Genomic DNA, 25,381 nt, shown 5'->3' on the forward strand with positions numbered 1-25,381 from the left:
GCTGATGTGAACCAAGGCCATCCTCGGCGTGGCGGAGAGCTCAGACTTGGTTTATGTTCGTAAGACTCAGGTTAAGCAGCATTTCATACTGAATGCTCTTGAAAACATGTGAATTGCATGGATGAGAATGATTCCTTTCTGAATAGGTGGTGTCTAGTAGATGGAAAACCTATCTTGTTCGAGAGCACACATGAATAAAACATAAAAGCATAGACACAGCTTCAAAATCACCATTCAACCATAATGATAGTACATTTAATAAATCCTACTATCATTAGTGCTTGAAAAGCTTAAAGAACTCCAAATGTGGACTTAGTGAAAAACCAGTTTGAAACACTTACGGCAGGCAATACCTATAATTTGGTAACTCTAGTCCTGGAGTCACCTAAATTATCCAAAATGTTTTCTCTCCCCTCTCACCCTCCCCACCATTTAGACTAAAAGTATGAACTGGAAGTAAGATGAGACCATTGCACAATACAGCAGTTTCTCAACTTTTTCCTTTTCTTCCTCTCCCTACCACACCCTCTCCACAACACAGATGAAGAACTGTAAGGCTTAGAAGATAGGTTAAACAATTATTTTATTAGTTTATAATACATACAACTTAAGAAATGCTTTAAAAAATGTTATACTGGAGTCCTTTCCAATTCTGGGTCAGGTCAGGAAAAACCAATGTCGATGTATTAAATAATATTCCAGAATTCAACAATATTTTACCCTCACTAATTTAGCAGACATGGTTAAATAGTCTTAAATATGCATATATACAATTTTGCAGCCTTAAAAAAGTCTTTTTATTCCTATCTTCTCCTCCCAAAGCTGTGCACCCTGTAAACACAGTGCTGGCTTCTAAGCTTTTTCGAAGTCTCTGGACTTAGGATACTTGAAGAGGAATGTTACAATAGTAGAAATCACAGCAAACCTATCTTTCTAAACTCTATGTGAGAGGAGAGATGCCCAATGGGCTAAATTAACATCAAGTCTCTCTATAAGTAGCAGCTTCTTTAATTTCCAGTTTTAGGTTAAATTATTGCTTACACGTTTTTTGCTTGAAATGGATTTTTAGCATACTCCAAAATACTGGGGTTTAAGTTTTCCTTCTTGATGGCAACATCTTTTCAGTGATTTATTTACTATTACCACTTCATACATTTAACAGATCTTTCCTAAGCACACACAGTCCAATGCAATTCTCTGCAAATTCTTTTAATGCAACATGAGTTACACAGGTCAAATTTAGCACACATTTAGGCATTGTTTTGTAGTTTACTATGCTCTTTCAAATTTATGTTTGGAATGAGTTCATATTCTGATTTCCAGATTCTGCCCTTTATGAAAACAAGAATCTGGATCACACTTTTTATATCAGGAACTACTTCACATTCCCTGTTATCTCACTGAACCAAACTGTTCATTGACAATATTAGCCAGTAGGTACACTGCATATCCTAACAAGTTAGAAAGCCTATTGCTAGCATAAAAGGATCACAGATACATACTTGGAGTGGATGAGTTAGATATTTATATCAGCACAATGAAAACAGTTTAAACATACAGCCACTAAAAATATCAGTTACATTGCACCAGGATATGACTTTTTGAAACATTTCTAAACATGACTTAAAAAATGTATTCATAAACCTAAAATACTGTAACAAAAAAAAAAAGTCAAAAAAAAGTCTTCAGCTGCCTACAAAGTCTAGTTTTCAATACGAGGCAAAGTAACTCTCATTTATTAAGCTATAAATGAGAAGCAAACAACAAGAAGAAAGCATGTTTCAATAAACATTATAAAAATCTATTTGTTCTCTCAAAGTGAGCATTTGTCAATGGTTCCCTTCTCTGTGAAACTACAATTAACTACAAAAGTCTTACTTACCTGAACATAAGTTGTACTAACTGGATCCTATCTGTGGGCCTTAGATATACTGTCACATGACAGGAGCTGTCTGGACAGGTCAAGAATTTTCTTTGGAAACAATTAGTCATGCATTACAGGCTCCAGCTTAGGAAAAGACTGTTCCGCACTCAGCGCAGCTCTCATCAGCAATTCCATTTTGGTCAATTTTAAATGAAGAGATGCTGAGTTTAGAAGGAAGCTTACCTTCTGCATTATTATTGTGCATGATAGCAGAATTGTCTATCAACTAGAGCATAATCAAAATAAATCAATAACACACCAAAATAAAAAAAAATGAACAGAAGTTAATAAACAGTCTATATAATTACCAAAATGGACTGATAGCTTTTGTTTAATTTGCATAATTCAATACCATTTCATTCAGTTCAAAACTATTTTCTACCATACCCACAGAACTCTAAACCTAATCCCCAAATCCAATCTTTTGAGTGTTGCTTCTCCTAATTCCTATATTTCATCTTTTGCCTCACTAAATTGTTCCTACCGAACTGTTGTATTTTGAAGAGCAAAACATTTAAGAATCCTTCTTCAAGAAAATAAATCTTAATGAAACATTAATGAGCTAAAAAAACAGATGATTTTTCTTAAAGGACAACTTCCATGAAATCAGTAAAATGTAGTTTTATAAAAGATGTATATTACCCAGGTGCTATATTGTAGGAATACATACATACATCAGCACAAGTGTCAACATATGACCTTTCAAGTAAGGAAACAAGGGTTTCAAGCAATTCAAACATGGTTTCTAATTTAGCCTACACTGACTGATGTATTAGAAAGTTCAAAAAGTAATGAACTGCAAAGTACTGTTATCAACAAAACAGTATAAATGGATATCTAATGAATAATAAATGCACGTTTTTAGCAGTGACTTTTTTTCACTTCTAGAGTACTTTGCCCCTTGAAATTATTCTACTTTCTTAAGAAGAATGATACTGTTTTCTTAGTACACCAGTATCCCTTGATTCACTCAGCCTACAGAGAAAACTTTACAAAGAATAAACACAGGAATTAAGAAAGTAGCACCATTAGAAATAATAGATCCATCCAAATCTAAGAAAAAAAAACCCCTTCATTTATCCTTCTTCAACATACTTTGACATTCAGCAGCCTAGTAATACAGAGTAAAATAAGCTCTCATAACTTTATATTGAATAACATTCATAATGGTCATGCATATTACAATTAAGTTTCTAGGGTGACATTTGCAAAGTAAGCCTTCATGCAGATAGGCATTCAGCTCATTTATTCCATGTTCGTATTTCCTATTAGTCCCTGAGAAGTTAATATTTCTATCTACAATATGGCTATTAAAGGCATTATAATTATCATACACTTAGCTGTTTGTCATGGAAATGCAACGTGGCTATAGGGAGAAGCACAGAAATTACAGCAAATTAGCAGTGATGAATACAGATTTCTAAAATGCTTTCTTTTCATAAGCAAGGTTGCTGAAGAGCAACATAAATTATTTTAGTCACAGGTACAAAACTAGCCAGTGCCACTTATCCTTAATAAGTCACTACTATGAATCCAAGACATTTGAGGCTCTGAGACCTCTCTAATTGAGTGTTTCCTTTACACAAAATCATCTGGATTTTGACCTAATGTAAGGTCATCATGATCCTTATTTTAATTACTCAACAGCAGTGCTGGGAGAACTTAAAAGAACCATGGATTTTCTTTGCCTAACAAGTCTTTCACCTCTTCAATAAAGTGATCTCTTTAAACTGTTCAGAATTCAAATGGGGTTTTTGGTGGACAATTTGCATTATTGCCAGCTGCTCAAAACCCATAAACTAGGGCTCCAAAACAAGGGAACCAATTTAAAATTAAGACTTTGGGGGGGGCGGGTGGGGGGGAGGGAATAAAGACACGTTCTTTTTCCTTGGCTCCTGGCTTCTAAGCAGTTACAGATTGCATTTTAAAGCTCTTCCTAAAATCTTTGGGGCTAAATAATAACTTCTAGGAAAAAAAAATTAAAACTGACTTTTAAGTAAGCCTGTATCTGAGAGACAATGCATTACATTTAAACATCATGGTCTTGAGAATTACAAAAACATATCATTTAACAAATTGATTTAGAGATTATAATTTGCATCAAAGTTCTGTAAAAAGTTTTTACAAACTATTTTTCTTGGGCTTAAATATCATGGGACATTTTGGATTTGCATAAATAGTTTATTAAAATTACTCTTACTGACCTACTATAAAAAAATTTACTGACTTCCTGTATCTCCATAAACATTTTCATTTCTGGTGAAGTTTGTCAATCTCAATATAAACTTGGAGTCACAACTATTTAACAACAAATGAGCTCTTCAGAATTCTTCACATAGGGTCAGAGAGAAAGTCCTTCTCTCTCAGAACTTATTTCCACCTAAATTAAAAAAAAAATTAAAAGAATTCATTTCTATTATATTACAGTGAGTAAAAAATCTTTATTCACCAGTTAAAGGCAACTGTATCTAAAACTAATAATTAGCTCTCACAGGGATTCATTGATGCCTTCACCATTAGTTCAGCAGGCTAAAGATGAAACAGGCATAATTAGCTAAAGGATTATTATCAACTTGATACCTAACTTAACTGTTCAAGGAAATTTGAACTAGATAAGATTATCTGTAGGAACTGCTGAGCTGCAATAAGCTAAACAAGTTAGTATAATGTAATAGCTATTTTAGCAAAGAGTAGGCTGTATCCTGGAAGTCTTACTATAGCTTCTAGTCTGCTCAAACTGTGCAATTTCATTCTTTGCCAAGTGACAAAAAAAGGTAATATATGTCTTCTCACTTGCAATCAAAATAAACAGATTTAGTATTTCAGAAGCAACATCAAAAGAAAATCATGACAACTGCTGCAGGCATTAAACAGCTGATTAAAGCTCCTGCCATCTTCAATTTCCATCACTGTAATTAATGAATTGAAAGGGACTGCATGAAAATGTTTTGTAACATTCTTACTAGGTGAATGTACTACTTCTTGAGGAGAGTACCACTTCTGAGATAAAATTCACCTCTCAATATAGGCATTTTCTCAAGTTTCCTGATTATATTTTAAGTCAGAGACATTGTATTAATAAAATATCCAAAATACTTTTTGAGGGAGTAAGTCTGGCCTCCTTATAAAGGGATTTATCTTTTTAGTTGCTCAGAGCTCTACTTTGTATCTCTATATTATTTCTTAAAGAGAAAGTCACAGCTGTAATATAGAAATGCCTGCCTGCTAACCAAGCCTATGACTGCTGATGCACCTAGATGTAGACAAGAACTGAAGCATCACTACTGTTGATGTGGAAGCTTTCCGAATGGGATACTCTGCAAACCTGTAAGCCACATGCTGTTCACTGTTCTGGTCGCAGCACACATCACACCTAAAGCTGCTTTACCATCACTGGGTTTGGGTGCTGCTGGCAAGGTAGCTGTGGACGTGGACAGAACATGCTATGGGAAGTTTGAGTACTAAACTAAGGCAAATAGCTGCTATGAACATATCACAAGCCACTAGAGGGGAGGGATAGATTTCCACATCAGTGGAAAACTGCATCCATGACACAAATTATCTCTATAGTAAAATAAATTTTTTTATAAAATCTAGGCCTCACATGATCCAATATTCATTTTATTGAAAACTGACACAAAAGAAATCAATTATATTTCTGGTCATAAGTATTTATCACCAGTTATCACTTCTGTTCAATTCCAACCTTTCCTCTGCACCTCCAACCTCCCCCATCTCTGTTGCCATTAGGTTTCTGTCTTCCCGCGGGCTGAAACTAGTCTGAGGTTATAATTAATACTTCTGGGTGAGAGGAATGCAGCAGACCCAGATTTGTCCTGAAGAAGAGGTTGAAATTGATTTTTAGAAAATTATAAACAGTTACTTTGTAGAGAAACCATGGGTGTCACTCCGAAGACTGAGGCCAGCACAAAACTGGGATTTGTTAATTAAAAATCATATTCTGTTAAGTCAAAGAAACACCCTTGTAGGCTTGTACGAAAAGCATAGCTGAGCTATTCTCAAAGTGAACAGTAGGAATCCACAGATGAAAGCTGAACAAAGGATGAATTTTGGGAACAGATACAGAAAACTTAGATTTAAGAAAACTTAAAACTTTCTAGACCACTCCCACTATGAACAATTCAGGAATAGAATACTCACTAGGGAATATTTTACAGAGAATAAATATTTTGAAGACATAGAAAAATAGCTCACAGCATCAAGGTATTTGTAATACATTACCTTGAAATAAAACTTGTATTTAAAAGAATAAAAAGAGAAGACTATTCTTGTAGTGGTATCAACTTTTCATTCATACAAATATTAAGCAGAGTATATCTGGTTTTTTAATATATTCACATTATTGCTTGCTAACACATCTGTACAAGGAACGTGTTCTTAACTTAGATCAATTTTGTGTACAATAATTTTAGATACTTAAGTAAATTCTACAGTATGAGAGTTGCAATTTAAAAAAAACCCAAAAGCTATGTGTGAAGATATGTAAAACTAAAGTATAACCAGACGAAATGAAATACAATTGGCCTGACCCAAGCATACATCATATATCCAGTTAAGAAAAGTCTTATACTTGTGCAGAAAATAAGCCTTGTTAACCAAAGTGAGCAAAAGAAAGGGTGCAATAAATAACTGTCTAACACATTTAGGCATACACTGTTGCCCAGTGCATCCTGCTTTGATTACTTTAATACATGGCATTTGCATCTGGAACTGTTCAATAATTCAATAATTTTTTTCTGCATAAGTAGTTTTAACCAAAAAAAACATGAAAGGTTTTCTTGGTCAATTAAGTTTTACTAAAACAAGTCCTTCTGCACCCCTGTGTACAAGCTCTGGTAAACAGTATGAATAAAGCTGGCACATGGCAATTGACTGAATTAAAACAGCTACATAATAAAATGCAATAATAATATACTTTTGTGATCTTGAGTTCTACTAATCAAATGCATGCAATGTTCTCAGTGATTCTTCCAGTCTGAGTAAAATAATTCCACTTGGCTGCCTTTTTTAATTTTTTAAAGCCAAATTTTTAAAAAACCAGTTGACAGGACTTCTTCATGAAAAGCACAGAGATTTCTACTAACAATATCTGGGTTCCAAAAATCAGAGTTTCAAAAAGAACTTTGTCTCCTTCTTTTGCTGAAAGGGACTAGTCAATATCCCAAAAAGAAATAAAAGTATTTACAATTGACTAGTCACTGACAGAAACCTCCAAATATCTTAGAAGGAACTTCAGCAACTTCAGAATGACTAAAGGAATTTACACAATGTACAGTCAACCAGTTGTATCATATAGGGATAAAAAAATACCTGTTCACTTGTATATCATTTTCAGCTGTGTATTTATAGTAATATATATATGTACACACGCGCGCGCATACATATAAAAGACTTCTTTGAAAATCAAGATACATTAATAAACAGAAGTAGCAAAAGTAAAAATAACTTAAGTAGTAATTAACATTTGTATGAAATTACTCTGCAGAGTTTGACCAAATACACTTAGAACATACTGTTATTTTAAAAAACCAAAAAAAACAACTAACCAACCAAAAATAAATCAAAACAAACAAACATGGAAAACCAAGACAAACAAACAAAAAAATGAAACCACCACAAGATTCTGTAGAACCAAAGTTATGTCACTACCAGGAGAGCACCAAGCAAGGCACCATTGGAAAGACAACATACTTGAGTAAGTCTCTATAAATAAATTGAATGCTAATCCGGTCGAAAAATCGGTGTCTTTGGTAAAAATTCTATAAGGATGACCTGTATAAAAAGAAAACAAATATGTATTAAAAATGGCAGCAATCCTATTATCTATCACAATTATAATTCACATGGTTTTAGGTTTGGGGTTTTTTTTAGTATATCAAGTTGTGATGAAAAAAATCATGGCATTTGTCTCAGGTAAGAGACCATTAGAAAAGTCATGTATGATAATTGGTTTGGTGATGAAAACCAATACTCAAAGAATAAAATTCATCTGGAAAAGTTTGCCTACTCATAATTATGTTGAAGAATTATTATACAGTAATTTATTTATTGGGAAAAAATTACAGAAGAGGTATAAATGCATTCATTAAAACATAAACAAACCTCCTGAATGCACAATGCATGAAAAGTCAATTTTCAATTGCAATTTCACTTACTTCAGAATTGTTGCCACTTAATACAGGATTCTAAACTATGCTTATAGTTCAATACCTGTATAAAAAAGTGTGTCAACTTTTGCAAAGCTCCCATATGTACAAATGTTCAAGTATGAACTTGACTAATGGTTTTGCGTGATTATTCTTATGGTCTCAATTCAAATTTAAACCCCATCTTTCTCAGCTAAGTACACTATAGGGTCCACTCCAGAACACAATTCAAGTATTTATTCTCTTTAAATAGAAAGCTTGAAGAAAATGTTGAATTTTGCACATTCTTTCTTTTGAGACAGTCATAACACAGCAACATGCTCTGATTTATAAACAAATAAATGCATCAGGTAACATAAATAAGGATTTTATTTACTTGTAAGGGAAGCTTACCTTTTTAAGAAGTTAATTATTTCTCAATGTTTGTGATTGTAAAGGAGAATACAACTTAGCTGCTTAGAGAATAAAGACTTCTATCTCTAAAAGCATACGAAGCTTCAGAAAATAAAGTCTCCAACCTTATTTCTAAGGTAAGTACTTTTGGAATAATAAATACGGAAATTAGGTATACAAGTTTATTTTTTGAGATATTCAGGGGTGACTTTTTTACACAGAAGTAATGCAAACTGCTCAAAATCCACTTATCACTGACCTGAGTCAACCACTGGATTCTATAGAGATACCAGGGCTTCAGATTTTCAGGCAAGTTTTCAAAAAGGGAGCAAGAAGTAAAGCTGGAGCACTGTGTTTATGCCAAAGGTATAATATCATCCTGTTGTTCCTAATTTAATCAATTATGTATTTATTTTAACATCTACTACAGTGGATTTCAAACCTCAGTTTGGTGAAGCACCAAGTTTTGTGTACAACAGTCTAATTTAAATCACCTATTTCATGAAAAGTTGAGGATAGGCATTATTATTTGTCTATTACAATCATATTAGGGGCAGTTTTTAGAGATACTAACAGATCAGTTCACTGAAAGCAAGAAAATGTCACATTGAGGTTTTGTAAAAATTTTCTCATTAAGTATACACAAAGGTAATACCCAACGTTTCACAAATTGAAAATAAAATCTTTGGCCTTTATCCTGTAAAACTATATGCCCATGCATATATTATTATAGTAAGCAGGTCAAATGATTTGAAATTATATTCGACAGAATGAATATTGCTGGGCCATAGTATTTACAAACTCACATTATGTTTTTTCCAATTGAATCTGCAGAACATTGGGTTTGACAATGTTTCCTGTAGAAAAATAAGGTTTTCAGCAAAATACAAATGCTTAATTTAGGCAAAGTTTAAGTCTATATTTTGAAATTTCATTTATTCCATTTTCAGTCACACCCATATATCTAACCTAAATATTTCAGTAGAATAAATTTTACAAAAAGTACTTATTCCGTGAACTGAATAGAGCCATTCTGTAAAAAATGCTTTTTGAAGATCCTGTATTTCAGGCAAGAGACAAGATCTAGTGGAGGGACAGGGAAAAGGAGAAGACTAAAAGATAAAGATAATTTAAATATAATTTTGTACTATTAAATTACATTTAAATTTTTTACAGGCATTGTAGCTTTGCTATTTTAAAGAACAGACAACATGCGGTGCAACGGAAGATCACAACCAAGTTAGACCTGATGCAGTTCAAAGCTAATTTTTATTTTTAAAAACCTAACCTTCTACAGCCTAGCTACTAAAGTATTAAAAGAAATTATGGAATTTCTAATGTTGTTTACATTTTAACAGCTTAATTTCATCCTATCCTCTGTACTTCCAAGATATATTGAAAATGAAAATAAGAACAGCACCAAGAAGAACAAGTTGCAAGCTAAATCCTACACAGGGCACCATTAATTTTAAACCACACATAACTTCTCACTGTATACTTCTAAGACAGGTATATGGAGTCTCAGCCAAAGACTAAAGTAGATTAAAACTCCAGAGACTGACTTGAAAATATTTTAGTGACACCAATTTGACATAAAAATACTTGCAAGATAGTTGAGGTAAGGGGCAGTTAAAATCTAAAAAGGCTAACTGTTTCTTAAGCTCCAACAGCTTAGTTGAAAGGTCTTCTTCCATACTTTTGGACTTGATTAGCATAATATAAAATAGCCATATCTGACTTGCTGCGTAACCAAAGTTGTGGTTATTCTTTATACAGCATCTAAAATTTCACACTCCATCAGCACATGTTGAAGCTATTTTATCTTGGCAATTAATTTATTATTTTTCAGAACACAGTGAAGCGTTGTTTTCAAGTCATTCATAACTTTATAAATCAGTCCTGCACATGAAACCATGCATCTGTGAACCGTAGAAAATCCTTGCACTCAGGCGATTAAGCTCCTGACACCTTTACTGATTAATAATCATGAAAAGAATAAGATCAGAAGCAAAATAAATGATCATTTAATAGAGAAACTCACAAAACAGCCCTTTAACTTACATATTCCATCATGTTATTCGTTTCACATTTCCTTTTGCTTAGTCTCCAATGCAAGCACAGCTAGACAAGGAGGAAAGAAAAAGAAGAAAAATGAGCTGTATTTTATTGCAGCACACAGACTAGCCCATTTGTTCACCTTTCATATTTTTCGTTCAACAAAAGCATCTGTTTCCATACTGTGCAATTCAAACTCCAACAGTACGAAGCTGCTCCCTGCGGCACTCACCTTGTGGTATAACCTATTGTTTTCCCATTCTAATAACTTCTCAATCGATCTTCGTGTCTGGAAGACAAATGAGAAAGAATTTTACTCTTGACTGGTTTTAGAAAAACTTTTTGCAGCTGCTTTTGTGTGAAAAGGAGAGAGGTACAGGACAGTGACTGAGTACAAGGTGGTCTGTAGTATGATCAAAACTTGTCTGGTATTAAATAGTATCTAGAACAGAAACAACTTTTTATGATAGCCGAGTAAGTACTTCAATCACTTTGGAACAAAAACTGTTGATATGTTTGCTCTCTGGTTCTTACAGCAGTTTTAACTTTAAGATCACAGAAATTTCAAAGGGATCTAAGTATAAAAAGCAGGAACACTGCTCCCTCAGGATCCGTGATCTAAATGTACTGCTAAGGTCAGCATATAAACTCACAAATGTTGCAAACTATTTTGCAGTGCTGTAGGTCAAGTGTAAATACACAGTACTACTCTAAATAAATAAACGTACATCCAGATTTTAGAGAGTGAAAAAGCAAATGCAGAAAGTTACAGTAAATTCCACAAAAAAGCATTACTAAGTTTGTGATCTGTATAGAGAGCAAACCCAATATTTAGGATTCTAAAGGAAAGGTTTGCTGACTATGCCATCCACACTTGACATTTCAAATAGAGAATCCTGAAAGCTGTACTGCACAGCTTTTTAAGATTATGCATGCAAGAATTAAAGGACATTCTGTGCTGCAAAGTTTCACAGCATTTTGAATATAATTATTCAGTTATATTTACATTTGAGAAATACATACTGACATTTATGGTCATTTAACTGCCAGAATATATATTGCTTAGCTCTAAATGGGATTTGCTACAGACGTGAATAAAAAGAGGATAATTCATGGTGCCAGGTGTTAAGATGAGACCAACAGACCTGCAGGTGCAAAAGGACTGAGCAATGACAAGAATCAAATACAACTTCATGCAGCTGCAGCTTCCTCACAAGGCAGAGAAGGGTCAGGGGAAAGCATCTTGCTGTTATTACTACAAAATACTAGTACAGTAAATGAACCTTAACAAACCAAACGAAATGCTGCCATGAGAAACAAAAATGTCCAACTAAAATCAAAATTAGACAACAAATTGTTCATTTCCACCCAAATATTAACATCTTGGTTTTCAAACATCCTCTAGTTTAGTACTGAAGTAGTTGTGGGGAAACACAGCTAAGCATGTACTGTGGTCACATTATTAAAAATTAGACCACTGCTATCTATCACTATTCATTACAGCAAATTTTTTGTTATGTTTTATTTTAAAATCACAAGCCAAGGAATTATCAAAAGGTGGACATACCAGCGACTAATTTATCACATCAACTGGAAATTGAGTATTTTTGGGGTTATTCTTATTATTATGTTTTTAAAGACAGTGCCCTTTAACAATAATCAGTAGACCTCACTTGTTTCTTTGTAAAGATAGCCTTTTAGAGTCTGCTCTCCTTTTAAATGAAAATAGGGCAGCAGTTATGGTCACACTTTTGTTAATTTAGTTGCCAGTCAGCTCCAAATCAAAAGAAAATAAGGCTGCAGAGTGTAATTAACATTCAGTTCAGTCGTTTTGTCCCTTGTCTAGCCCCCAAGCTTTGTTAAAATTGCCATCTGAATGCTGAAGGCTGTAGGGAAATCGATTTGATTCTAATCGCACCATGAAAAGAACATGATCTAACTGCTTTCAGCCCTCCGTAAATCTGTACTAGGTCTTTAGCACAATGCAACTTCCAATTTAAAAAGCACTGAATGTCTCGTCAATGACTTTGTGAAGAAAAAAGAACAAGGAGCAGACATAAAAATTCCAATAGTTGTTTAAGCATTAAAGTTCATTTGCATCACAGCAAACCTGAAAAGGGCTGACCTCTCAAACCGCCTCTCAGGTCTATGAAGTTGTAGCCTTGACAAGCTCACATTGACAGAGCTCATTGACTCTGAAAGGCTACTCTATCAATGGTGAAAAATGGCAATAGGTTCTACTCTGAGCAGGCATCTGCCTGCCCACCCGCTGCTAAACCAATGGCAAAACTGATTCAAAACCTGAATCTACCTTGTAATCTTCCTTTCCAGGACCTTTTAATAATAGATTAAGATCACTATACAATTTAATTTAATTGTTTGCCCTAAAGACTGTGAAAAACATCCAAGCTTTTCAAATTCCAATAAAATTACACCTATATTACAATACATAAATATAAATAAGAAATTGATAGGTACTATTAATTGGCTTATTCAAACTAGAGGACAGCTTAAAGCCATTTGACTAGCATGAGATAAAAATACATGCAGACTCAAGACCATGATTCTTTATCTTCCCAGAGCCTTAAATTCTACCTACCCTTCCTATAGTATAATCTAGACTAGTCATAGCTCCCAAACATACCATATTACTAATATAGAAATGTTAATGAAAATTAGACTGTAAAATATTTCTGCAAACCTCAGAGCCTGGAAAAAAAAAAAGAAATTCATTAAACAGCATCACACAATTCACTATAGTAAGTTTTCTTCCTACTTGACAGGTGAAAAAAAGCACTTGCACGTGCAGCTTAATTAATCACTGCTCTTGACATCTCAATGATTTACAGTGAGGAGCAGGTGAGGATATACAAAACCAGAAAGGAACACTTGATTTGAGTGTAGCATTTCCAGCACACTAGGATGACAAGCTTGTATATTCTATCAATGGTGTACAGAAAAACCCATACAGCAAATTATTTGTTAGCCACAACAAAAGCACAAATTAAGTGGAAGAGAGACTTGCTTATTAGGAAGATTTAATACTATCCAGCTTTTAATTTTTTTTTACCCAGTCCAATATTTGAGCAAAAAAAAAAAACTTTTCAGCATACCAATGATAAGAAACCATGCTTTGTAACATATTTGACGAAAAAAGCAGTCTTCAATGCTATCCACAGAATTTTGTAAAATAAACCTCTTCAATTGTCTAGATGAAATGTTTAATATTTCTGTAACATAACTGATTCTTTAAAGACATTAATGTCTAAGAGTGTCTTTTGAAAAATCAGACTCCCAAAAAACCCCAGCGCAGAATACACTTTCACTGATGCTTATCACTTCTGATTCAGTAAATTAAAGTTTTTCCCTCAAACATGGGGAAAAAAACCCCGAAAAATCTAAGCCTAAATATGAATTTTCCATGCAGAAAGAAGGAGAGTACTGAATCCATTACCAACTGCAAGACATTTCTGTTACACCTTTGCAGTGTCTATCCAGTTAGTTCCAGATGGAATTATGGTCTGGACAGGAAGGCTGTGCAGCAACAGGACCCCTCTGGCAGTGCACGGCCAGGAACATGCACACTGCACTAAACCGCACTAGCAAATGGGCCAAGGCCCCCTCAAGTCCCGCTGTAAATCAGTGAATGGCTGGTACAATATTAAACAAAAGGATCTTACATGACTCCCAAAGTGGTGCTAATTTGAGTACCTCCCTTTGTCTTTATTATATGGGGAAGCAACCTGGATAGCAACAACAGGATCCTCCACTAACAACTATATTTGTAGTTGTTTTCCCAAAGACTCTCCCCTACATGCATTTGATCTTTAACTTGTCATCTGAAATCACACATATGTATAAATAGTGCACTATTAGCCCAACAAATAGCATGAGATTTTCAAATTCCTTCATACAAAACTTTACCACAATCAAGTATTACTGGTTTTGAATATTGCCCTGAAAAAAATACACTTTATGCTTAAATTTCAAAATACAAAGAGACAACACCAGGCAGACTTTTGTTAGCTTCTCACATGGCCAGAATTTGTATTATACACCACAGAAAAAAGTCAAAGGATCCTGCCAGAGGTTGGAACTATAGTATCACTATATTCCACTCACTCACAGAGAGAAAAGACAGAAGCAGGAATTTATATTCATTCTGATTACAAAATTTATACCCAAGTAATTTAGCCATCAGCACAAATGAAATAGAAAGTTAGAAGATAACTGAGTCTCATATCTTCACTTTCAATACATCAGAACATTCCCCAAGCCAATTTTGAGGCCCATACTGGTACCACAAAAATACCAAAGCTGTACGCAAAGCACACATAACTGAAGGAAGTACATCTGTGCTGAGGATGTCCTCATCTTGAACACTATACCTCAAGCAAACCAATAGAAACTGCAAATCGTTAAGATTGCCATGTTGCTAAGGAATTCTCCAGTTGTGAAGGGAGAAGATCACAAAGGTGAAACCTGAGTTGATTTCAGATCCTGACATCCTGGACTATATGCTTTAGTGCACGGTAGTTTGAAAAGGTGTCTGTTCTACTACATAGGTGAACATGCAGATCTTGCATAACTTCTATTAGTAGCTAGGATATTTCTTATTTTAGACCATTGTAAGGATGCTCATCCCAGAAGCCACTTCAGCATCCATGCAAGAAAGCAAGTGAAATCTATATTAAACAGAATGAAGAATATCTGGAAATAACTGCCTTATCCAACAAGATTGCTATTGCTGCATTTTGCCTTACTAGATCGATTACTTTGTGCAGAAAGTGAGTCCAACCTCAAGCATAGATCAAAGCTCCAGATCACACTGAGAGAAATATAATCAACAGAATTCTGGAGCAGGAGAACTGACAACATCAAGCTGACTTCATGAAACTTCGCATTGTGGAAGATAGCCCTGAAGATATGGTGTCACACAATCCATAAACTAACCTCATTTGTACGGGTCTCAGCCCTGGGTTGGTACATCACTAAGAGATTAATTTAAAGCTTAGTGAACCAAATCATTCCAATTACTTTCTGGAAAGGTCTCTTCCACCAAACTATTTGCTGACATAAAGGCAAGCTCAGCGTTATTTGACACTACTGCATGTTACACTTTTTAGTATCTAAACTCAAAATGATTCCTCAGTTACTCTGGTTGCCTTGATTGTCAAATTCCTGGAGTGTTTAAGAAAGCAGTAAAGCCGTGAAACTTGTGCAGGATAGAGAAGGTGTACAGAAACATACACCCCATTTATATTATCCAGGAGTAAAATGGAAAGGATCACCAACGTACTAATTGACAGACACTGAATGAGTGTTTTCCAAAGGCATTTTAGTCTGCAGTAGAAACACTTAGCAGAGAGAAACTATCAAAGAACGTTCCTAGAAGTTCATTCAAGTCTTCTGTAAGTTTCCTCTCAAAAACACAAAATCCAAAGGATTCAAGATGCTAACTGATATTTTAGCCACTGGATATTCTAGCTGTCCTACAAGAGCTAAGTCACCAACTTAGCTCTTGTAAGCTAAGCTAGCTGCTTTCTATAAAGAGGTAACACTGACTAGAAGTAACCATTTGTAAAAATTTCATAACATGGAGAAGCCTTGTAGCAGAAATAGTCTTGATCTTGGCAAAAATAACACACTTCCCTTAAGGTCTTGGAATGCGGTGAAAAAAACCACATTTCACGGCAGACAGGGGTTGAACTGATCCATGAGGCATCATGACTACACTTCATGTTGTTGAACTTTTAAATAAAGATTTGTAACTCAATCATTCTAGGATTAAATTCTAACTCTGATTCTGTCATCATATGGAAACAAAACCCATGAAGCTCTGATCACTCCAAGGAAATTATTCAAATTTAGCTATCACACTCTAAAGCATCCACCTCTTGCTGAAGGACATTCTCACAGAAAAGGCCACAGAAAATGAACATGGAAAATGGAATTGACCACAAAGGGATGAAAATAGGATCAAATCTCCACCAAATAACTCATCAGGTGTCATTCTCCGTGGGAAATTTTACACTGAAGATGAATGAAAATTCCATCTCCTCTTTTAAGGTTAGAGAGATGTTAATTTTGGTCCCTGAAATTTATTTCCAAAATATCCCGGAGTATGCTATGGAAAATAGTTCAAGGCCAGCGTAGGTTGAGAAGCTAAAGGATCTCTGGTTACATCTCTATTAAGAAACGAAACTGTGCCCAGAAACATTCCCATTCATTTCAAGCCAGCTGGCAGGGAACAGCTTACATCTCTATCAGTAAGTTTTCATAACCTCCGAACCACTCATAGTGCCTGAAGCGTTTTGATAATGCCTATGAATTGTTACACAAAACAGACCCACAGCCTGCCAGGGACCTTCCTAAAAGTACAAATTATAAAGCACCAACTCCTAGGAACATTCTCAGGTTTAGTTTATTAGTACATAGGAATCCTTTGACTCCTGCTGTTAGGAGTGTCTAAGGGCAGTGGCCAAGAATGGGAGAGAAGCCTCGTGGCCAGAAAGACTGAAAGGCAGCATGACTTGACAAAACTCTGTAGCAGACTGTAAAATCCATCACTTCACTAGTCTGCACGCTGAAGAGACTGAACCCTCTCAAAGGGACAGCCTCTCTATAGTCCTTGTACATCTAAGGGCCCAATCAGAAAAATACTGGTTGATCCTGTAGCCACTTTACCAATTTAGAAAAAATAGATCTGCAACTTAGTATTTCCCATCATTACTATTGTTCTAGATTCAGTATTTTATTCCAAAATTCAGCAAAAAATATTTTTATGAATGAAAAAATTAAAAGTACCTGGTCATTTCACACTTAACATGTGTTTGGTAAGGTACTAGACTTATTAACTCCTTCACTATTCTCTTTTGTAGAACTGCACCCTCCTCATCCCCCCAACTGTTTTGTCAGCAGTAATGGTTCTTGAACTACTGTTTTCTTCATTAAATAACTTACTTTATATATAGTGCTTCAGTTACTGTAATGCTACACTTCAGCAGAAAATAACATTTTACTATGATTTGTTTTAATAAAGTAGAAAAGTGAACACTTTCCAGACCTAGGGTACTCTGAGAAAAATCAAGAGAAGAGGCACAGAATTGTGTCACTACTTCACACTTGTCAGAATTTTAGTCTGATTTTCTGTTTTACAGTAACAGTCTAACAAGCTATTGTTCTGTCAAGTGCTTTCTACTTAGTTTAATTTTATTATATAAATTTCAAGTAATTTTGCCTTCTAATTCTTTCCTCAGCAGTATTTGCATATGTTCCTTATTTGGGATTATCTCTAAGTTGCTAAAGACAGAACCCTAAAAACGTTCCTTTCTAAACTAATTTCCAAATCTTACAACTAACTAGATCATTTTTAGCATACTCTTTCAAAATAGGTCTATGCCAATTTTACCCAACTCATGCTAGTAGTTTCAGGAACACATCAACCTGGACAGGAAGAGAAAACCCAAACCACTGCATGATCCCTTTATATACCTTAGCCAGCACAACATGGCTATAACATGGAAATGGTAATTTTACCCAGATTGTTTTGAATAATATTAAAATGTTCAGAGACATAATTCTAATTACAAATGCAATTAAATTTTCAATAGCATTTAGAATATTCACTATACATGCCAGAGATACACTATATTTAGGATTTATAGAAAATAAAAAAAAAAAAACCACAATCACAAATTTAACTTCAGAATATGTATTTTTGAAGTACTAAAAGGTTAACATTTGATCTATAAAGAACCAAACTAGTATTCTGTGATCTCCTTTTATCTGTAAGTATTCTTCATGCCAATCTTATTGCCCTGTCCTCCACCAAGCAAGTCTGCAATTTAAGAGACATGGTAAAACTAGCTGCTCCCACACCCCATTGTGTACCAACTCTATACTATAACCTTTAGGAAAGCACATTAAAACCCAGTAAGCTTTTGTAGGTTGCTGTGAAGGAAATTAAATCTGATTTCATACAGAGAAAAACACTAACCACATAAGTATACACATTAAAATTTCACATTTATTTATTCTACAAGCTGAGCTACTTGAGTATATGGATGACTTAGTGACTCTTCTAAATAATAGTGAAAAATAACAAAATAATAAAATAATAAAATAAAATCTTTGAAAATAATAGTGAATAATATCTAAAGCAAAATATTCCAGGCCTGAATCTTCTGATTTTTTGAAATTTCCTTCCATAGTTAATACTTAAAAAAAAAAAAAAAAAACAGACCTCTGAATACATTTCAAAACAATGGTCAAGAATGCATATTTGATACATAAAAGTTCCACTTTAAAAAAAGTTATACTAAGTTGACTAGAGCCAACACAGAAATTACATGCGTTCTGGTTAGAATAATCATAAATACATTACAATTTTAAGGATTCTTCCAAACTGAACTACAATGTAAACTGTTTAAACAGATGCTTCAAAAACAAGGCACCTTTAGTCTTAAGCAATTGCCTTGTGAAATTCCTCAGAAAAGCATTATGCCATTAAGAGTACCTCCAGTGCTAAGTCCCTGGAAGATGGGCATAGGAGAAAAAAATACATTTTCTTCAGTTTTGAAAATAAACGTAATGTATAAATTCAATAAACTGATCTGATATATTTTAACCTTAGTATCATCCACTGACAAACAAGACTATCACATTTAAGAAAATTCATTCCAGCTCCTCCACTACATATTTAATTTATACTTTGGAAGTTGCAATTAGCTATGTTTATACAGCACTCCGAAGATGTGAACTGCTATGAAAGTGACAACTAATGATGAGGCTTAAGCATCATTCATCAGCTTTGTGTGAATTAACAAACAAACTAATTGCTCTTGAAAGTATTAGTACAGATCACACTGTTAAATACCTAATTCTATTCATTTTAAGAGATTGCCCATGAAGCATTTAAAACACGCAATTTACTTGTACAATACCAGCTTTTAAGAAATCTAGCAGTACTGCAATGCTATCATAGCTTTCATTGTTACTGTTTCTGTTGAAATTATATATCCTATTTCCCCATCAGGAACTACAGCATTTAGTTAATACTGAAAATGAGTGTCAATTCATTTGAAAAAGTGGCTTCAAATGGGCACCTCAGCCTGCAGTGCTTTTTGAATTATAATCCACTATGGCATTCTTTTTTTTTTAAAGAACAACAACTTAAAGATTTACTGTTCACTTACCTGGAATTTGTCCCAGAAAAGATGGCAAATTCTACGAGTAAAACTACTTAAGATCATTTATGATCTAGATCTGCAAATGAAGGACTGTACTTCCTGCAACTTTCTTGCAGCTTTTATTCATTGAAATCGAATCAAGACAATATAAAAGGAGAGAAGCAATAATATACTGAATCAAATAAAACACTTATTTTGCTGCTGAAGAGTAGAAGGCTTTTTCCAAATATCTCAGTGCAAACAAAGGAAACAAAACTATGCAAAGACTCCAAAACCAGCACTGAAAAGAATAATTCAGTGAAGGGAAAGCTTTCACTGCATGGAAACCCATTAAAATTATATAATTAACAATTAAACTTACAAACATTTGTGGCGTAATTCCTCGTTTGAATCACCTCCTGATTTAAGGAGACAAACCAATACCTTATTTTTCACTACATAAAAAGAAGCATGTATTCCCATTATACACAAACTTTCAACAATTTCACAATTTGTACTTAGATTTGTGGTAACTTTCCCATGTTAGAACTTAAAAAGTCAATGAAAGGCAGTAAAAATATAGAATGAAGATAACCACTAAGAAAATTATTCTAACTCTGAAGCTGCAATTGACATTTTGTCTACATGAACTATAAAAAAAAAAATCTTTTTTGAAAAAGCCATAAATTATACCACTAATTCAAGACCAGGGTAGATAGATTAAGACTCATTAAAACACACACTTCTTAATTGGTCATTCTGAGAAAAATTCCTCTTCTATATTAAAACTGTTGTTCCATTTAATAAAATCCTTGAGAAACCCTCCCACTTGTTAGCTCACTATATCTGTAATTCAACAAAACAAATTTATCAGTCTTCTATTTTAGTAGAAAAGAGCAACTATGAAGACTTGTATATTTTTGTTGTGCAATTAACACATGATCAGCACAAATTTCATTATGGGAACACTCCCATCATGCTTTCAGAAATCAAACTCTAATTGTAAAGTCTTGGGAGTCTTTTGTGATCACTGCAGCAAAGGATATAACACAAGTCAGCTCCAAGTAACTATCTTTTCACTGGGAATCACTTAGAACAAGGCTGAGCTCACAAAGCTCTCAGATAAGTGCAAGCAATGTAAAAGAAGCAACCTTTTATTTATTGATCATTGTTATACTTCTTTTACAGTATGAGTACAAATGGGAAATAATTCATTGTATCTAAAAATTAAAGGGAAGAAACAAGCATACATCATCATGGACCCCCGTTTCCTCAAGAATCCTGGCTGTTGTGACTATACCTATGGCTGAGTCCAGCCAGGGAAAGGATAGCTAAAGAACTCAAAGCACAGACGACAATTTGATCACCACAACCCTCCTCCAAGACACAGGTAAAGTCAGACACAAGTAGTTCAAGCATTTACATGTGAGTAGTTCACACCAAATACCTTAATCTTACATATCAGCAAAAATGCAGCAGTTGCAGCAAACCAAGGTAGTTGGTTTTTGGTTTGTTTTTTTTTTTTGTTTGGGTTTTTTTTGTTGGTGGTTTTTTGTTGGTGGTGGTGGTTTTTTTTTGTTTTTTGGGTTTTTTTGGGGGGGGAGAATATGAAGTTGCTTCTTAACACAATTCTACTGGAATCTACTGAGCAAATAGCAGACTGGAACCTAGATGAACCAGGTATTTTTTACAACTGCTGTTTTTGCTGAGCAGTTCCAGGTAATTCACAATGTATTGTCTCTTACTTTCCACACCTCTAGGAACATACATATTGTTAGTTTCCTGCACTTGTCACAGCACTCTGACATAAACTAAAGTCCTAAAATTTTTCTTTAATGCAGAAGCTTGTGGATACAATTCAATACTGAGATCTCACAGGGTTCAAATCCTGTAATTCCCAGTATGAGGGATTTAAGGATATCACTTCAAGGGGGATTTTAAGATTTCACTTCATATTTTCCTGCTCTAGATCTACCAAGATAATATTTAATCCACTCATATCTATACAATCAACCCAAATGGCAGTAACTTTTCACCATTTTTCTGTAAGTAAAAGTAGTAGCCCTGACTAGAATCATTAAAAATTCTTCTGCTTGTTTTCTACACCAGAATTTCCAAACATGTCCTTGAAAAATATTCCACAACTTTTCCCCTTAACTCCTCTACCAAAGAAAAATATTCTTTCCCAGCCATTTCCAAGATTAAGAGTTAAGAGCTTGGGAAAGCAGACTCTTCCCTTTCACTTTGTCTTTAAGTACACGTGTTAATTAATTCTCTCTATATATTCTTCAGATGTCCAACAGACACCAAGTTCTGAGTTTTCTATCTGAGAAACAACCCTGTAAGCACACATTCATTTGGCAAGCTGCTGATATGGACAAGCAATGCTGATCTGAAATCTCCACATTGATTTAAATTACTTTTACTCTGGAAGAATAATCAAAATGTCATCAGTGTCTAGTGCCATTGTACATCTACAATGGCACAAGATACTTTGTTTAGGCAGCTGAGTCCTAAGTTGCACTAATGATGGACATCCAAGTGCAGAAAAAGATGCAAAGGTCCATAAATGTCTTCTGGTACCAACTTGAACAGGAAAAATGCAACATACCCTTCCCAGGACTCGTCTCTCCTTAGGCATTCTGTATTACAGCAACAATGAAACTGATATCCCTCTTTCCAGCCTCCTCTGAACAAAGTATCTGTGGTTGGGTTTTTTTTTTCCAGATTTATCCTTTTGGAAGAACCTTTTTACCGTATCCCAGACTTCTTCTCTAACTGTTGCTTGCTCAGGTTCCCACACAGAACCTCTCCTCAGCTTCAAACTGTTTTCTGACTCCAGATGCTAGAAGCCTTTGTATTTTTTCTGACACTGCTTGACACTGTAAAAAAGTTGATTATAGAACCCAGTCTAGAAGATGAGAGCTTGTGACATCAGCCCCTACCAAGTTACATCCTGTTATCATTTCCTGCTACAACACATTGTGTGAGAAAACTGGGTCAAACTTGGTAACAGCAGAAGCATTAGCATTGAGAAGTTAAACATGGACCATACTAATGGATGCTTCTCTTGTGTTTCCTACCTACAGTGTTAGGCCTTGAATGGTAAAGGTCTTCTCTGCAAGCTGCTTATCTGCTGAAGCAATCACTACATTCTAATTTCTTCTAGCAGATTTTTGGGCTATGGATATACAATCATGCTACAGGATACTTACTGGTTTGCAACAGCTTGCAGATAAAAAACTTAGGTTTTGATATAATTCACACTGACACCAATACTTTTGTTTTGGTTACTTTCTCCACTGACTCCAACATTACCAGGAGACTTTTCTACTTTATTTTGTATATAATTAAAATTAGCCTTAAGTAATCTCTTAAAGGGACTAAGCATTAAGATCTCAACACAGATAGTCAGATGATACGAAAATGCATACCAGGTTTATTATAATAAATGTTCATCCCATAAGTATTTTTTCAGAATGCCTTTACTTATTACCTCTAAAAAATGATGATTTTGATAAAGAATATCAAATTCATTGTTCTGAATTCCTGTGTACACAACTGTAGACAAGTTGTAGTATAAAGAGGCATAACACAGGAGAGAACATATACAAGGCATGACATGAAATGGAAAGATGAACAGTACTAGTGAGGAGATGATGGGGAGACACAGAGACTTCTTGCAAAGTAGTGAAATAGAACTAGCCAAAGACAATTTTTACATACACAGAAGAGGTGGGAAGGTAGTCTAACAGCACTGAGGAAAGGAAGTGAAAACCAGGCATGTGTAATGAGCTTCTGTAGTGAACAATGCTCTAAGTGCCAAGTGCACATAGACAAAAGCCTATTTTCAAATTATTCATGTTAAAAAAAAAAAGTATCTTACTCAACTAAGCTTGGAAGAAAAAAATCAAAAAGAAAAATCAAGTATTCTTTTTAAAAACTGCTCTTTTAACAAAAAAACATGTGGTTCTTTGCAGCCACAGTGTAATCAGAAGCTCCTCAAAAGCAAACTGCTACTCATTCACTGGCAAATTCTGATCATCTCAAGGTATCGCTGAGAAGATGCAGCTATTAAAGAGCATATTGAAAGTTGGTTCAGTCACAATAGTAGCTTTACAAATGGCTCTAGGAGGCATTGAGCTACCTCTCATTGAGTTATAAGCTCTAAATCCTGACTGGTGTCTTCTGTAACTTTAACCAGTACAGTGGACAACTGATACCAAAATGTACAAAATAGAAGTGATTTAAGTAAGATCTAGCAACAGTTTTTAATGGTGAAGGAAGAAAAAAAAATCAAAATGAGACAAAACCAGTACAACCAGTACAATTCCAACTATCAAAAACTGAATTAATCATTCAACTTACTCTTTTACTGAGGCAGATAACTGGCCACATACTACAACCTAAAGTGCAGCAGCAGCAAAGGCATCCACATAGCAGCCATCGAACATTAACTGGAAGATTCTTCTTAAGACAACTGTTAACTCTACTGATGCTGGCTTTGAATTCTTCAGGTGCAACCTACAAGGGAAATGAAAAAGAATAAACACACTAGTACTACAGCAGTGTACTTTATTATACTTTTCCAGTACTCTATACTTGGAACAGTTGTTTTTGTAATAAAACCTGAACTCCAATTCCAAACTTCTATTGAGAGATACTCACCTTTCCAGTTAAAGATGAAGGAAATTCTGCTTCAAATTTGTTGCTTAGTCCAAACCTGCAAAAACAAAATTTAGATTGTACCAAAATTATAAATAACCCTAATTCATGGCACAATTTACAAGCACCTCATAATACTCTCAGGGTCTGTATCAGTAACAGCAATAATTTCAGGAAGACACTACTTGTTATTAAGAGTAATTATTAAAATTATACTAACAAACAAAAATATACCATTGTACATAGATTGAAAACCACTTTGCCCATAGTCTCTTCTCATAGTTCTCTTGACACTATTGACTCTTCCCCAAAGTCAGCAAAACCTCTCAGCAATAGTGGCAAGTGAGGTAAGCGAAGTACTTAAGGAGAAAGGGAAGCAACTTAATGCCACAGTTTGAACTACCTCTCTCCTGCACCAGTATGGATGCATCTTGAAGAAAAGCTCATCCGGTGCCTAATAACTGTTCTAAGCATAAAAATGGAATAAACACCAGCTTGATTTTCAGAAAAGAATACCTAATAAGTTGCAAAACACAAAATGCTAAGTAACAAAACACGGCTTAAACAATAACTAACTACAAATGTAAAGTTGTGAAGCAGTTTGAAATGAGCTGGAGTTATTGAATCTAGTGGGTTTCACAAGATCTAAAGGTCAGAAGAGTGACAGTTGATTTATTAAAAATGTTTTCTATGTTACACTTGATTGCTTGGTTTCACAAACAGATGAACTTCAAGGAAAATCTGAGTATTTTCTGGCATCTGGGCTGGACAACAACTTCAAGCAGAGACTATACAGACTATAAAATCATTGATGTGACTGGCTACTAGTTTGGTATACAGCAGTCATTGTAAAATTTAAGCTGTAATTTTAAAAATTCTGAATATAAACCAGAGCACTCTATCAGGTACTACAAACAAAAATCAGATACTAAACTGCTCAAGACTTAAAATACTGGCAGCAACACCTATCACAATTGGTGCATTGTATGCAGAAAAGCTTACCTGAA

At 34.6% G+C, this 25,381-nt stretch overlaps 1 protein-coding gene across 1 annotated transcript in view; it reads right to left on the reverse strand.

Annotated features, from left to right (window-relative positions):
- Positions 1-566: 566 nt before the first annotated feature.
- Positions 567-25,381, reverse strand: part of CHIC2 (cysteine rich hydrophobic domain 2) — a 30,770-nt gene continuing 5,955 nt past the window's right edge. The window contains exons 2-6 of the mRNA XM_030271087.4: positions 24,378-24,432; positions 24,078-24,233; positions 10,772-10,828; positions 10,546-10,605; positions 567-7,717 (exon numbers count right to left, since the gene is read on the reverse strand). Of these exons, the coding sequence (XP_030126947.1) occupies positions 7,667-7,717; positions 10,546-10,605; positions 10,772-10,828; positions 24,078-24,233; positions 24,378-24,432 (379 nt within the window). The 3' untranslated portion in view covers positions 567-7,666. The remainder of the gene's footprint in view (positions 7,718-10,545; positions 10,606-10,771; positions 10,829-24,077; positions 24,234-24,377; positions 24,433-25,381) is intronic.

Source organism: Taeniopygia guttata, chromosome 4 (assembly GCF_048771995.1).
Source record: "Taeniopygia guttata chromosome 4, bTaeGut7.mat, whole genome shotgun sequence".
Classification (NCBI taxonomy): domain Eukaryota; kingdom Metazoa; phylum Chordata; class Aves; order Passeriformes; family Estrildidae; genus Taeniopygia; species Taeniopygia guttata.